This window comes from Schistocerca americana, chromosome 2 (genome assembly GCF_021461395.2).
Source record: "Schistocerca americana isolate TAMUIC-IGC-003095 chromosome 2, iqSchAmer2.1, whole genome shotgun sequence".
NCBI classification, from domain to species: domain Eukaryota; kingdom Metazoa; phylum Arthropoda; class Insecta; order Orthoptera; family Acrididae; genus Schistocerca; species Schistocerca americana.
Window position 1 is genome coordinate 952,678,022 of NC_060120.1, and position 16,766 is coordinate 952,694,787.

Genomic DNA, 16,766 nt, shown 5'->3' on the forward strand with positions numbered 1-16,766 from the left:
AATCATCTAACTTCTAAAGGGGCAATCAAAAAGTTTCCGTTTGAGGTCGTTGCTGCAGCCTATATCGATTATAGAGCGACTCCGATGTGGGTATATAAGCACCGATATGTACGCAAGGGATTAGTGTGACATTTGCGTCTTTCCGACGTGCGGGTGGTAAATGCGGAAATCGTGAAATCCGGTGACATTATCAGCGAATGCGTTTAACCAGGACTAATGTGCTGCTATTCTGTTTTGGCCACCCGAGGATAAGGACCAATAGACATTCATCGAAGAATGAAGAATGTTCAAATGGTTCAAATGGCTCTGAGCACCATGGGACTTAACATCTGAGGTCATCAGTCCCCTACAACATAGAACTACTGCCCGAGGCAGGATTCGAACCTGCGACAGTAGCGGTCGCGCGGTTCCAGACTGAAGCGCCTAGAACCGCTCGGCCACTCCAGCCGGCAATGAAGAATGTGTATGGGGCAGCATGTCTGTAGAAAACAAGCCCACCACAACGGACGCTGCTTCTTCGTGATAACGCACCTCGCCATATCGCAAAAGCCGTAACGCAAAACTTACGGACACTCAACAGGACACCGCGTGTTACCAAAAGGGTGTCTTCGGCCTGGTGCGTCGGTGGAATGTTTGCCTTAATGCTCACGGCGATGCTGGACTGTACGGCCTTCGAACCGGATCCTTTATTTCGCTCCTTATACATGTTTTGACTTCTACTTCATTTTTTTCAAGGGCCTGTTCTGTGAATAGACAGATGAAGTTGGGATCCCTCTGTCACTTAATCCGTTTATGGGAGATTTAGAGAAAGTGTGGAGGAGTCGATGGCAGTGAAACCTGCATACTTTTTTAGATATCCCTGCGGCACTTGGCGTCCGTTACAGTGGACAGCTATTAATGCTCACGTCCTTGGAGCTTTCAGCCAGTCCTGAGGCTGCAAATGTACACAGTCCACTGCAGTGGGCACTCGTTACTGGTGCCGTGACCTGCACGCATTTGCAGCCTCACGACTAGCTGATAACGCCAAGGAATTGACCATTAAAAGCTGTCCACTGTTGTGAAACTGGTTCGCTATAGGGATGTATAGAAGTTAATTTTGTTGTTTGGCCTCATCGAAGTGAGAATTTAGATAGGATTCTAGAACATATAAATTCAATCCATCAGAATATTCGTTTCACTATGGAGACTAGAAAGGGTGGCTGCCTTCCCCTCCTGTTTAGATCTGGAAGATGGTTTGTTGATACGTTAGGACGCAGAGGCTCTGGTGAGCACTGAGGGAATTACAGCATACAACAGAATGAGAGATTCCGTGTGACTGGATGTACTAGGTGGCTTGTTAAAAGGCTAACAGCTCCGCAGTAAAATTCGAGCTCTGACCTAAAAGACGACAATCAAGCTGCATCCCATACGACGACCTACCTTAGAGTCATCGGTGTGGATATTTTAGACATCCTGCATTTGGACTGCGAGGTTCACCATCTAACAAGTTTTGTGCGGCTGCAGCGCTCCACTCATTCGACATAGGTGGGACCAACGGCCCCAAAAGCGCAGCTTTCACGCTGCGAAACTGAGGCCGCTGGTTCGGTTGCCCATGTAGTACCACGTGGAGGTGCGTCCGCGTGAAAATTTTTTACCTCTTTCTTTATGTAAACAGCAGCTGTATTATAGTTATAAAACTACTATACATCATATTGGGAGTAGCCGCGTGGGTCGGTCGCACGGTCTTGGGCGCCCTGCCACGGTTCGCACGGCTGCCCCCGTCGTAGGTTCGAGTCCTCCCTCGGGCATGGGTGTGTGTATTGTCCATAGCGTAAGTTAGTTTAAGTTAACTTAAGTAGTATGTAAGCCTAGGGACCGATGACCTCAGCAGTTTGATCCCGCAGGAACTTACCATAAATTTCCAGTTTCCATATTGGGAGTGGGAAATTATAAAGGAAAAAAATTGATTTAAGAAGAGCGATAGAAAAGGACAGTATAGATTGAATGCTGCAGGTCCCTTCACCTGCACTGCCTAGGGAAGAGGTTCAAAAATGGTTCTAATGGCTCTGAGCACTATGGGACTTAACTGCTGAGGTCATCAGTCCCCTAGAACTTAGAACTACATAAACCTAACTAACCTAAGGACATCACAGACATCCATGCCCGAGGCAGGATTCGAACCTGCGACCGTAGCGGTCTCGCGGTTCCAGACTGTAGCGCCTAGAGCCGCTCGGCCACTTCGGCCGGGATAGGGAAGAGCTCTCGGAAAATGACCCCCAGCTCGACATCACTGTGGAGCGTCTGCCAAGGTTACTTACTAAGGGATGTTGACGTGTCAGTTACTTAACTCTAAGTTAGTGTGTTGCAGGTTTACCGTGGCGCCCGGTACAGTAACCGGCCACACTAGGTTATACTAGGTACATCGTGTCTGTATACTACTTAATACAGGATTACTGTTGATATGTGATGTGTATACGACGGATTGCGTCTCTTCGTGTGTTTTATCGTGTTTTTACTCTTATTCTGACTTACAGAATGATGATGGCGTCCTCTTGGGTAAAATATTCCGGAGGTAAAATAGTCCCCCATTCGGATCTCCGGGCGGGGAGTACTCAGGAGGACGTTTTTTATTTTTTAAATTAATTCTGTCAGAGACAGCAAAGGACCTGGAAGAGCAGTTGAACGGAATGGATAGTGTTTTGAAAGGAGGGTATAAGATAAACATCAACAAAAGCAAAACTAGGATAATGGAATGTAGTCGAATTAAGTCGGGTGATGCTGAGGGAATTAGATTAGGAAATGAGACACTTAAAGTAGTAAAGGAGTTTTGCTATTTGGGGAGCAAAATAACTGATGATGGTCGAAGTAGAGAGGATATAAAATGTAGACTGGCAATGGCAAGGAAGGCGTTTCTGAAGAAGAGAAATATGTTAACATCGAGTATAGATTTAAGAGTCAGGAAGTCGTTTCTGAAAGTATTTGTATGGAGTGTAGCCATGTATGGAAGTGAAACATGGACGATAAATTGTTTGGACAAGAAGAGAATAGAAGCTTTTGAAATGTGGTGCTACAGAAGAATGCTGAAGATTAGATGGGTAGATCACATAACTAATGTGGAGGTATTGAATAGGATTGGGGAGAAGAGGAGTTTGTGGCACAACTTGACTAGAAGAAGGGATCGGTTGGTAGGACATGTTCTGAGGCATCAAGGGATCACAATTTAGTATTGGAGGGCAGCGTGGAGGGTAAAAATCGTAGAGGGAGACCAAGAGTTGAATACACTAAACAGATTCAGAAGGATGTAGGTTGCAGTAGTTACTGGGAGATGAAGAATCTTGCACAGGATAGAGTAGCATGGAGAGCTGCATCAAACCAGTCTCAGGACTGAAGACCACAACAACAACAACAACAACTTACAGAACAGAGCACCGTCCGCAGAATTAACTATCGTTCGAAGCGCTGCAGAGGCGCGACTCCGTCCCATGGCGACGTAATTGCCGCCTCGCGCGCCGCTAAGCAGTCTCGTCGGAAGAACAGCGGTAACGCCACGGCGCGGCTGCCGCTGTTTCCTGGAGGCCGAGTTGACAAGACAAGCGCGAGAGAACGGCGTGGGCGTGCGCCGTGGCGGCGCGCGGCGCGTGGAGGGGCGTCAGCTGTTGGTGGCCAGCGCCTGCCCCTACCCGACGGCGAGTCTGCGCGCACAGATCAGTACCAGCCCGGCCGCGCCAGCGATCGCCGCTCAGCTCCTTCAGCTCGTCCGCGATATGGGGTCTCGCCTTGGCTTCTGACACGCACTTCTAAGGCGCGAACGCCGCGGCCTCCTCACCTTACCGTGTTCCTCCGCACGCTCCTAGAACCGTCGCCTCTGCTTACCAGTAGCAATAGTGGCTCTTCTTTTTCTTCCGGCTCAGATACAGCACTCACACGCGACTACTTGCTTCCTCGCTCGTCGAAGTTACCAGCTAGGCCGTGGACAGTTCGTCGCTCTACCGTGCGTTGAAGTCTCCGAACACTTTTGCACGTACGCAGTAGCCAGTTGTCGAGCAGCAGTTTGTTCAGCAAGACCGGTTTCTCAGCCGTGCTTTCGCACTCGTGTCAGCTCTCGCCTTGTACAGGTCGGATTAACCAATGGCGCTGCTCAACTTTAGCGCTCCTTTCGCTCACGCGCCGGCCACGCCGTCGCCGTTCTTCGCCGCCGCCGCGTCTGCCTCTGCCATCGGTGGCCTCAATACGGCGTCGGCTGTCAACACGCTCCTCTACGGCCCCCAGGGGCCGCCGTTCGCGTCTCCCCCGCCGCCTCCGGCACCGTCGCGACGCTCACAGCCCGGGCCGCGACAAGGAATCCCGCGTCCTCCGCCGCCCGTGCCGGCGGCGGCAGCGCAACAACAGCAGCAACAGCAACAGCGTTTCTACGGTGACGGCAGCAGGAGTGGTGGCAGCGACCTGCCTCCCAGACCGTCAGGGTACACTCGGATCGAGCAGCCGTCGGACTTGGCCAGTCAGCAGACGGCCAAGACCACTCTGCACGCGGTGCTCGATTACGACGACGACTTTGACGATTACAGCTACGAGGACGACGATGTACCGCCGGAGCTGCCGTCCAACTACAGGCGCACGGCGCTCCCAGCCGTGACCCCCATACAGGGGCCCATCTTCATCAAAAACGGATCAGTGCCTGTTGTGCCCCTGTACTCCTACCCAGTCGTCAACAACGGAACGCTCGTCCAGATACCGGTAAGAGCTGCTTTATGTTTTTTTCCCCCCCTTGACATCCTTTTTATTCGTTGTTCTCCACTAACTGAACTTATTTAGTACATTCTCGCTTCTTTTCATCCAGTGTCTCTGCATCCATTCACTATTTTCCTTTCTGCGGTCTTCTGTCCGTCCTGAATTTCCTTTGGCAGACTTCTCGGCAAATTTGTGTTTGTGAATTAAATATCTAAATTTCGTTCACATTGAACCATTTTTCTCATGGATACCAATTTCTTTTATATCTTCATTAACTTTTGTTATCGACTTGTGGTTTTGCTGCGATAAGGCTAAGATTACAGTTTTCTTAATGATCCTGTTGTTCTCCATTCTATACAGGTTAATGTGAGACTGTAGTCGCTGTTTCCTCGTGGTACTTGCCATTTTGTTTTGTAACTTTTCTCCTTTTATTTTTGTATCTGTATTGCACTGAAAATATTAGTCGATCACGAAATTATTATACCTGGCAGTGAGGGCGCTTCTATTGGCTTATCGTGGTTTTTCACGAGTAAATACTGAAACACATGATAGTGTATGCATAACTGTCTTGAAATTATTCCCAGCGCCATGCATTTTCCTAAATCATCACATAACTGTCTTGAATCATTCCCTGTGCCATGCGTTTTCGTTAATGACCACTGTACTTGTTGACTCTAAAGTTACCGTCTGTTTTCGATAACTGCCACAGGAGGTCAAGTATCTGCACAACAGTGCACATGTAGACGCTACGTGCTGTGTGCCCTTTTTGGAAACAAACATGTTCCATTTAGTCATGGTGCTTGTGTTGACAACAGTAATGCCGGCTGTACACTTCGCCCTCAAGCTTGCATTCAGCAGTGGGTTTGTTTTTATTTCGGCAGCGTTATACACAGTAGTATGGAAGAAGGATTAATCGATGTGCGTCTCATTCATGAATTCACTGAAGGCAACAGAAGAAGGGTACAACGGCGCTATGGTGAGCTGTTCTCACAGCGGTGGCAACCATATCACGACACTTTTGCATCTCCACATAGCTGTTTTGTATTGTTTTGTGTAGTAGCATACTACAGACTTTCTCACCTCTGCGACGGTATTTTCACAGAAACTGAACTAAGCGAATAAATCACAATTACATTCGTCCTCTGTTACTACCAGCTGGAGATCACGGGACATGTGTATCGAATTTTTGTTGGTGGAGTTCGGGTATACCTCTTAGAATGAATTGTGTTTTCATGGGAGCCACCTACCAAGGAGGACTTCTTGAAATTTCCGTGCGGATCAGAGGAAAAATTGTTTATCGGAATAATTTAAGTACAGAGTGTTTTTAGTAAACTGAGTCTCTGTAATTATACAAAACCTAACGAGCTGTAACCTCAAAATAGGGCTCTAACTTTCTGAGATACGCCATTGCCTCATTCAACACAGGAGTGAGCACCAAGTCCAGACAAAAACACCTTTACGCCTCGTACACATTTGAATTACTCAAGATGTAATTTTCTCACTCTTATACAAAATACACTCAAACAAATACCTCCCTCCAGTTAAATGCGTAATAAAATAAACGTCAAAAATGTCTTTGAGTTCCATTTCTCCAGAATAGTGAAGCAAATGAAGAGACTTTAGGCCTCAACATCCCGTCGACGATGGTGTTATTAGAGACGATCAGCCTTGGATTAGGTTGGAATGAGTAAGGAAATCGCTGTCCGTATTAAAGGAACTCTTCCAACACTGGCTTAAGCCATTTAGGGAAACCATGGGGAATGTAAATGAGGGGGGCTGCGGTAGGAATCTAACATTGGTCCTCGAGAGCGTCTTAGCGTCTCAACCATTGCCCCGCCTCCTTCGGAAGTAGTGGAGTAATTAAACAATTATCGAAGTTCCTGTTAGAGAAACTTGTAACAATGCGTCTCTTCTTCTAGTCACAATTATTATTAGCGTAGGTGGACAGCACAGTCACATTGCAGTCTTTACTTACACATTTCAGTATTTACTAGATATATAATTCCATAATACATGTTACAGTGGTACACTGCAAAATATAACATCGTAGATGGTGACTGCCTCGTGTGGTCATGTTACTGTAATAACGTTACCATTGTATGTGATAATATGATTTACACTCTTCAAGGTTTTCCTTTTCCTCACAGTAAGTGAAATGCGGTATAAACTTCTCTGTCACGCAATAATCCAATAAATTCATTTCTAGTCTGGCTCGTAAACAGATGATTCGAAGAACTACCAAAGTTCACAAAGTATAGTTAGTTGCTTAATTAACGCCTTTCCTTCGTTCAGATACGTCATTCCCTTTTAACGCTTTTACTTGATTTCCGATAACGTACAGGTCCATAGAATCGTGAAGACACGATAGATGTCATAATGCTCTTTGGTGTTTCAAATGTAAACTTATAAATTGAGGCAGGGCAGTAAACTGTCATCCTTGTTCTACATCTTCTAATGCAGTCCCCAAGACACTGTTGAGTAAATCGTGGAGCAGCACTTCGTGTTCCTGTTAGTAGCTGCCTTCCTGGTTCCACATGTAAACGCAGCGAGGGAGATACGAGTCTTTCTATGCGCTCTAATCTCTTTTATTCAGCTTCCCATCCTTTCAGCAAGTTTTACGTAAGAGCAGTATTTTCTGAGATTATTAGGAAATCTTTCGCCGTGGACTGCTGTTAGGAACTGCTAAACTCATCGAGCGTTTCTCCTTATTAGCACATAAACTGATATTAAGTTTCGTATGTGTTTTCTTTAACTCTTTCTTAAACCAGGGATACAAGAATTCTGTTTCCTCTGCACTTTAAAAATTTATAATCGTTTCCTTTTATCACAAGATTTGAACATATATTTCCAAAGACCGAATGTCAGTATAGATTTGAATGGCCACTCTTCTTTTTTTAATTTTAGTTTATTGGTTTTAGGCAAAGTCCATTTCACCGGATACAATAATGTCACAAAATTATAAAAACAGGACTTCTGGCTGATTTCATTACAAAATATAAACCTCAATGTGTGAGAAATTGACCTGCAAAGTACCCAGATCTGATTGCAGAATTACATTAAGAACAACAAACCTTTAATATAAAATCCAACTACACCCATAAACATATGCAATGAAATAAAAGAGAAACGCCTCAAATTCTGAGGCTCCCTTTTATAAAGGTGGGTGAAGTGGCAAATACATTTGACAACGAACCAATCCATGGACCTAAGAGCTGCTCTGAAAGAAAAATAATCAGTAATTTTCAAAATATTGTAGTGTGTTATGTTCTTGGATGACTGTATTTTATTTTGTTAATATATGTATAATGTCGACGTCAGTGAGACAGAAATCACAGCTTGTAGAGGGTCTAAATTTTAACTATTGTCTCGTTTTATTAGCGTTCATGTGACCTGCTCTTAGTCTGTTAATTGTAATGATTTCTTTTCTCGTGAGAGCTGAGATGATAAACCAACGGGTGGTGCGGAATCTGTTGCTGAATCGCCCAATACTATGTGCCTTTGTAGTTACAACCCATATCCATTACTTATGTCCATTCTATTTTTGCAACGGTAACTCTTCTATGAGTGTTCAAATATAGCTGAACACACAGATTTCCTTTTATAGGCAGTATGACAGTGACTAATTAAAGTGCTGGTGATCTGTGAAACCGTCATATCTTTTTTTATAATATTGTGCTTTTATTGATGACGATCGCTAAGACGGGATCACGCGTTCAAATCACTGTGTCTTTTTAAACAGTGCCTTCAATGTCTGGTCCATCTGTTCCTATCTGATCTATTCGTATAATATTACTACCTCGTGTGGGCTACTCTAGCTGCTAATACGTGCAGAATTATTCCGCAGGAACATTTGTCTGTACTGTCCACACTCGATATATTAACTGTCCCAGGTGATACTCGCCAACAACAGCTAATTGATTCCACTAACAGCTTCCATTAGCATTGCCTCTCAGGCTCCGAGTTAGTACAAAGATTTTCAGTCGTATAGCAGTTTCTGGGTACCGGTGTTCCCTCACAAGTATGTTCTGGAAAACAATGAAAGTAACAAATCCGTGAAAGTAATCATTCAGTGACAGTGTTCAGTATCTAAATCAGTATCGCTGTCTCAGTATTGTCCGTAATTATTTCCTAGATACGTCTGGTTTTGACTTAGGAAAGTTTTTCACAGCATCAGGACGTTCATCAGAGCCTGAAGTCGTGAAATGGGTCGTGTCTATGGAAACGACCTTACAAGATAAAACGTATTTATTTAAGAATATCTATAAATATTCAGTTATTTTCAAATACCGTCCCTTAGTAGAGTGAAACCTCGTCAAATAGGAAGAAACTGTGCGATCGTAAGAATCTGTCTGCCGTAAGTCCAAACAGAGGTAAAATTGAATATTTGTGTTTTATTTTTAATTCGGGTCATTAAGAAGAAAGCGATATGAAAATGTCTGTAGTCCTAACGCAAAGAATCTGCTTCCGATGGAAGGAATGTTTTGCAATAAGTGTGAAACAGAAATAAGGATGATGAAATAAGGCTTTCTATGCACTTTTTTTTTATTGAAATGAATGTACATTTCCAGTCAAATACAATCAGAAAAGCTTCACAAAAACTACACCACTGAATAGAAATAGCTTGCTCCACCTACGTCGTTAGTATTTAAGTATGAATAAGATTGCCATTCGTGAATTCAAATTTACACAACACTAAGGGGAATGTGCAGAACGCACAATCTTTGAAGCTTTACAAAAGACATATTTTCAGTTCTAAAATGGGATCTTCCGAAACAAAAAGCTACCATATTTCACTCGGATTGTCATTACCATCCTGTAAGCAAGGTTATTGTTTAATGTCCTATCGAGATTTCTAAAGACGAGTGTAAACTCAGTAGGCTGGAGTCACATAATGGCTGCGGCCTTTCTGATGGAACCATCCTGGCATTTACCTGAAGTTAATTCATGATACAGGATGAGATCCAAGACCACATGGTGATACAGGGACTTGAACCAAGGACCTTACGAAAAAGAGGCCAGTGCACCGTCTCATTCTATTTCTTTTCTCGAAATCATCTGCATTAATGCGAAGAAGTAACGAAAATCAATGACTGGATGGAAATTTTAACTTTTGTTTTTTGGAATGTGGGTCCAATTCGTCAACAACTGTATCTCCTTGCTCGGGTGTAGATTCATAGGGGGTAACACAGTCTGCATGAAAGACAAAGGGCTGGCAAAATAAAACTGGCGCTGCTTTACAACACACATTTTCAGTTCTAAAATGGGATCTTTCGAAGCAAAAAGCTACCTTATTTCACTCGGATTGGCATTACCATACTATAAGAAAGGTTACTGTTTAATGTCCTATCGAGATTTCTAAAGACGAGTATAAACTCAGTAGGGTGGAGTCACATAATGGCTGCGGACTTTCTGAGGGAAACATCCTGGCATTTACCAGAAGTTAATTCCGTGGAAATGTTGGAACACGTGAGGCAGTACTGACCCTATGACTTATCTTAGAAAATAGATTAAGGATAGCCAAACCTACGTTTCTAGCATTTGTAGACTTAGAGAAAGCCTTTGACAATGTTGACTGGAATACTCTCTTTCAAGTTCTGAAGGTGGCAGGGGTAAAATACAGGAAGCGAAGGGCTATTCACAATTTGTACAGAAACCAGGTGGCAGTTATAATGGTCGAGGGGCATGAAAGGGAAGCAGTGGTTGGGAAGGGAGTGAGACAGGGTTGTAGCCTATCCCCAATGTTATTCAATCTGAATATTGAGCAAGCAGTAAAGGAAACAAAAGAAAAATTCGGAGTAGGCATTAAAATCCATGGACAAGAAATAAAAACTTTGAGGCTCGCCGATGACATTGTAATTCCGTCAGAGACAGCAAAGGACCTGTAAGAGCAGCTGAACGGAATGGACAGTATCTTGAAAGGAGAATATAAGATGAACAACAACAAAACCAAAACGAGGATAATGGAATGTCGTCGAATTAAATCGGGTGATGCTGAGGGAATTAGATTAGGAAATGAGACATTTAAAGTAGTAGATGAGGTTTGCTATTTGGGGATCAAAATAACTGATGATGGTCGAAGTAGAGAGGATATAAAATGTAGACTGGCAATGGCATGGAAAGCGTTTCTGAAGAAGAGAAATTCGTTAACATCAAGTATAGATTTAAGTGTCAGGAAGTCGTTTCTGAAAGTATTTGTATGGAGTGTAGCCATGTATGGAAGTGAAATATGGACGATAAGTAGTTTACACAAGAAGAGAATAGAAGCTTTCGAAGTGTTGTGCTACAGAAGAATGCTGAAGATTGGATGGGTAGATCACGTAACTAATGAGGAGGTACTGAATAGAATAGGAGAGGAAGAAATTTGTGGCACAACTTGACTAGAAGATGGGATCGGTTGGTAGGGCACATTCTGAGGCATCAAGGGATCACCAGTTTAGTATTGGATGGCAGCGTGGACGGCAAAAATCGTAGAGGGAGACCAAGAGATGAATACACTAAACAGGTTCGGAAGGATGTAGGTTGCAGTAGGTACTGGGAGATGAAGAAACTTGCACAGGATAGAGTAGCATGGAGAGCTGCATCAAACCAGACTCTGGACTGAAGACCACAATAACAACAATTCATGATAAAGGTTGAGATCCAAGTCGACATGGTGAGACAGGAACTTGAACCCAGGACCTTACGAAAATGAGACGAGTGCACCGTCTCATTCGATTTCTCTCCTCGAAATCATCTGCAGTAATGTGAAGAAGTAACTGAAAACCAATGACTGGATGGGAATTTTAACTTTTGTTTTTTGGAATGTGGGTCCAGTTCGTCAACAACTGCATCACCTTGTTCGGGTGGAGACTGGTGGGGGAAATACAGTCTGCTTGCAATACACAGGGCTGGAAATATAAAACTGGCACGGAAGATAGACTGCTGTACAAAACTTAAGAACCAAAGTAACTTTTCCGTGACGTGTCACTGCCAGGTAACATAACTCAATGGAACTTGGACCATACATAGAACTGCTGCAGTATAATACAGGAGGTAACTGAAAGAAATACGTAATGAGGCCAACAGAAATGACCCTTTTATTCAATGATAGTAACTACACTGAAGTCAACGCGATTTATGATGGTTCCTGGACATTACAAAAGGCGGGACACGGTTCTCAACAGGATGTGTGGGGCTCATGGACGGCTCTGCCTGCTCTGAAAAATGCTCCCATTCTGGCCACAAGGTGGGTAAGGAGTTCTTGTGATAGGGCGTTCAGTTCCTCCCTAGCGCAGCTGACAGCTGTTGCATGGTTGTTGGTGCATGGGGGCGTTCTGAAATACTTCTTCCCAACGCATCCGACACGCGCTCGGTGGCATTTAAGTCGTGGAAAGGAGCAGGCCAATCCAACAGGCGAATATTCTCTACTTCCAATGACCTCCATCACGTTCGCAGGTTGGTGCGGTCGCACACTGTCATCCACAAAAGTGGATTCATGGGCGAATGCATCCTCAGGAGATGCAGATGGGGGAGGAATACAGTGTCAATAACTTTGACCTGTGAGTGTACCGTGTTCAAAGATTTGGAGACCAGTACGCCTACGCAACTTCGTGAGTCTCCACGCTATAATACCTGGAGCAAGAAAACGATGATATTCGACAGTGCTGGACGTAACCTATTATGGCAAGAGGCAGCAACATGTAATGCACCCAGGAAAATGTCGAATACGTTACTTGGCAGTGAAACATCTTGCGGAAGTTACACTCATATTGCCGGCCGTGGTGGCCGAGCAGTTCTAAACGCTACAGTCTGGAACCGCGCGACTGCTACGGTCGCAGGTTCGAATCCTGTCTCGGGCATGGATGTGTGTGATGTCCTTAGGTTAGTTAGGTTTAAGTAGTTCTAAGTTCTAGGGGACTGATGACGTTAGAAGTTAAGTCCCATAGTGCTCAGAGCCATTTGAACCATTTGAACACTCATATTCAGAGAAAACAGAACATCTTGAACGACAAGTCATAGCACGATAATACTCACAGGACATTTACATTACTATGTTCTGCAGAACTGATTATCATTTGAATCATGTCAGCCCGCGGGTTCAAGGTCAACATTGGTATCGCGGTACAACACCACCCATCGGTAAAATGTGCCTGCGTCTCTCGTTGTCGCTATAAATTGAGTGGAAAGGATTAGTGTGACTTGAACAGAGGCGCAGGTTGCTTCCCAGATGTGTGGGAGAACCGTACCGTCAGATCAGTGAGTTTGAAAGAGGGCTATTATTGGCATGAGAGACTGTGATGCGTCCATTCGGAAAATTACTACCCGTGTGGAGCGAAGTGTTTCGGCAGTGCAACGGGTGTGTGTCGAATGGTGCGTGTAAGGCCGTAGTACACGACGAGACGGGTCTGGTTGCAACACCCGAACCCTGCCTCCCTCCTCCCGAGAAGATCTACTGTAGATCTCATCCAAAGCCGCGCTGAGTGGCTGCGCAGTTAGAGGCGCCATGTCACGAATCGGGCGGTCACTCCCGCCGGAGGTTCGAGTCCTCCCTCGAGCATGGGTGTGTGTCTTGTCTTTAGCGTAAGTTAGTTTAAGTAGTCTGTAAGTCTAGGGACAGATGACTTCAGCAGTTTGGTCCCATAGGAATTCACACACGTTTGTACATCTCCTCCAAATAGCATTGTGGGATAGATCTGCGTCCTCCTCGTCTCTGGCGCAACGGCGAAACAGTGTAACACATCGTACATTATCAGGGGTGACAGTCCGTCTCCGTTTATTACGGCATAGGTACGTGCGTGTCATCCACTTCTCCGTCTACCTTTCACCAATGTGCAGAAACGTGCTAGACGGCAATGGTGTATGGAACAGCATCACTGGGGACAGAAATGGCATCAGATAGTGTTTCGGACGAACCCAGGTTATGTTTCTTTGAAAATGATGGTCACATTTTGGTTCGCCGCGGACAGAGGGGGCAGCATCACAGTGACTGCATTCACATAAGACATACAGCGCCATCGCAAGGAGCTATTATGTGGGATTCTATTAGGTACAACCACAAATCACATCTGGTGCGTGTCCATGGCTCTGTGACCAGTGCGACATACATGAATGATGTCCTGTGACCCATAGCCATACCCTATCTGCACAACACCCGACATGCCACTTTTCAGCAAAACAAGGCACGACCACATGTTGTTGCACGAACAAATACGTTCTTCATGTCACAGGATGTCAGCCTTTTGTCCTGGCCCGGCAGATCACCAGTCTTATCGCCAATGGAAAATGTGTAGGATATGGTGAAACGACTGGTGCAGCGCTCTAGCCCAATGCCAACAACCACAGACGAACTTTGGAACCAGGTGATTGCAGCATAGATGGCTATACCACAGGATGCCATTCGCGCCTTTTATCCTTTGATGCCATCACGAGTGGAACAAGTTATCAGGCCCCATGGCGGACCCTGTGTCTACTAGGCAACAGCATACGTGCTAATCCGACGTTACCGAAATGCTAATCATTTCTGCAGAACATACTAATGTACATGTCCCGTGAATATGAACGTCTTATCTCTAGTCGTTCAGGGTGTCCTTTTTTTGTAAATATGAGTGTAGTTTCATACTTAAATTTTAGACACTAGTATATTTTTTGCACCTTACGATAGCTGACCCAAATTATATCATTCTTACCCCGGGCGGACGATGGAAATTGGGTTGCCTATCATAAGCTGTATGAAATATTTTTCCAGGCATGTGTTATTTTGTCCACACTGTAGTATTAGCTAGAGCGGGTGTTGATGTATGGTGTGACTTAACGGCGTGTTTACAAAATTAAATGACGTGTGCTGAATGCTGAAAGGAATCGAAAAGATATGCAGCATTTTTGGCGCAGTTTAATATTTGTGAAGGTGTCACTACTTTTCTGTACCTCATAAATAAGAAGTCAGGATGATAGAACTAATTAACTCATACATGAAATAATCACATAATCAAGGTATCATGGAGCTGCTTCGTCTAAACGGAGCTCGTTGGTCGCAAAAATGAACGAAAAGCTTTAGTAACAAACTATGTGGAAGAGAACCGTAACTTCTGAAATACATACTTTCTCCAGGCCAGCGACAATTACCTGACGAGTATCGTCAAGCGAATTTCGCATGTGTGTCCTAGTACACGTGTGACCCATGGTTGGTTGGTTTGTGGGATTGAAGGGACCAGACTACAAGGGCCATCGGTCCCTGTGACCCATGTTTTCAAAACGAAGGATGAAGTCTCACGTGCGGCTACTTGGCCATGCAGGTGCCTGTTCTAGTCACAGGCACGTTCCTAAGACCGTTCGCATGAAAAAAAGAAAAGACTCTGGCAGTTCTTATATCTACACCTACACTTCCCAAGCCACGTTAAGTGTGTGGCGGATGGTACTTTCGTTATCACAGTCATTTTCCTCCTCTCTGAACCATTCACAAATGCTGCGTCGGAAGAAGGTCTTTTGATGAACTTCCATATGAGCTCTAATGTGTCCAACTTCGTTGTTGTGCTCATTTCGCGACACGTATGTGAGAGGAAGTAATATACTGCCCAACTCTTCTTCGAATGCACTCTCTCAATAATAATCCACTCATTGACACAAAAAGCCTCTCTTGTAGCAACTGCCAGGAGAGTTTGCTGAGCACCTCCGTAACGCTCTCATCGGATCTTCTCTACTATCTAACTAGCTAACCATGCCAAATTCGTTGCTGATCATGCACCTCCGCCACACACCGTCAGGTGGCTTGCGGAGTATGGATGTAGATGTAGAATACGGGACAAAAGCACAAGAAGAAGAAGAAGATTATTTTATGGGTTTTACTGCCTCCAGCGATTTTTCACAGCACCATAATAGAACGGTAATGGAGCTCTTCGGATATATGCGCCCAATATGTTACACCTACTTATGTCCAGGTCAAGTGCCAGTCCATGCACCAATACTCGATTCTTTGCAGGTCTTTATACATTTCGCTACAGTTTTCTTGAGTTGCCACCTTCTTATAGAAAACATGGTCATCCACAAAGACTGTCACACAGCTTCCGACGTTCCTCACCAGAGCATTTACATACTTTGTAAAGATAAATGGTCCTATAATTCTCCCTTGGGGTATTCGTGAAATTACCTTCACATTTGCTGCTTTTTGTCCGATTGAGAACGACGTATTGACTTTCATCTGCAAGGACATCCCTGTCGAATCATAAATCTGGTCACATTCTCAGTAAGCTCGTATTTTGCTCATTAAGAGATAGTGTGAAAGTGCGCCGAAAGCCTCCCGGAAGTCGAGGAAGACGGTATGGACTTGGGCGCCTATGTCTGCAGCACTCTGGATATCATGGCCAAACACAGCACACTGTCTTTTGCAAAATCTCTGTTTGCGGAATCCATTATAGTTTTTATATGGAAGATTTTGATTCTCCAGAAACGTCAAAATGCTTAGCACAGGGCATAATTCTTCAACAGATTGACATTATCCTATAACTATATGCATCAGTTAGACGACCCTTGTTGATAAACCGTTGGCCAAACAAAACGACGTGATCCGTCGATCACCTCGAATGAGAGTGCCCGCACGTTCCAGCATACAGGACTCACAGTAGTGTGCGGCCGGCCGGCACGCGGGAGATCGTACAGGTTTGCGAGACATTGTTCCGATGATGGCAGACGCCTCGCACACCGACTCACCGTGCTTTTGTGCACTACCAGGTGTCCGTAGACATTCTGCAAGCGCCTATGAATATCTGCGATGCTTAGTGTCAGATTTCTGCTTGGAACGCACCTCCGTTACAGGCGCCATTTTGAAGGTTACATATAGCGCCGCCACGGACCGGAACTAGGGGCTGAAGCAGGAGTATTCCACGATGTCCCACAACGAATTCCCCATATTTTGAACGGAAATTGGCCAAGAAAAAAATGTATTGTGTTACTTACTGAACGCCCCTCGTAAATCATGACTGTTGGTTCATGAGTCCCACATCCGATAACCAGTAACAGCTGCCGTTTGTATGTAGCAGAGTGAATAGGTATGGAAACGGACAGTCACTTGGCGTAATAGAGAGTTT

At 44.7% G+C, this 16,766-nt stretch overlaps 1 protein-coding gene across 1 annotated transcript in view; it reads left to right on the forward strand.

Moving 5' to 3' along the window:
* The first annotated feature begins 3,702 nt into the window (after positions 1-3,702).
* Positions 3,703-16,766, forward strand: part of LOC124594567 (protein spaetzle 3-like) — a 164,561-nt gene continuing 151,497 nt past the window's right edge. The window contains exon 1 of the mRNA XM_047132938.1: positions 3,703-4,713. Coding sequence (XP_046988894.1) covers positions 4,108-4,713 — 606 coding nt within the window. The 5' untranslated portion in view covers positions 3,703-4,107. The remainder of the gene's footprint in view (positions 4,714-16,766) is intronic.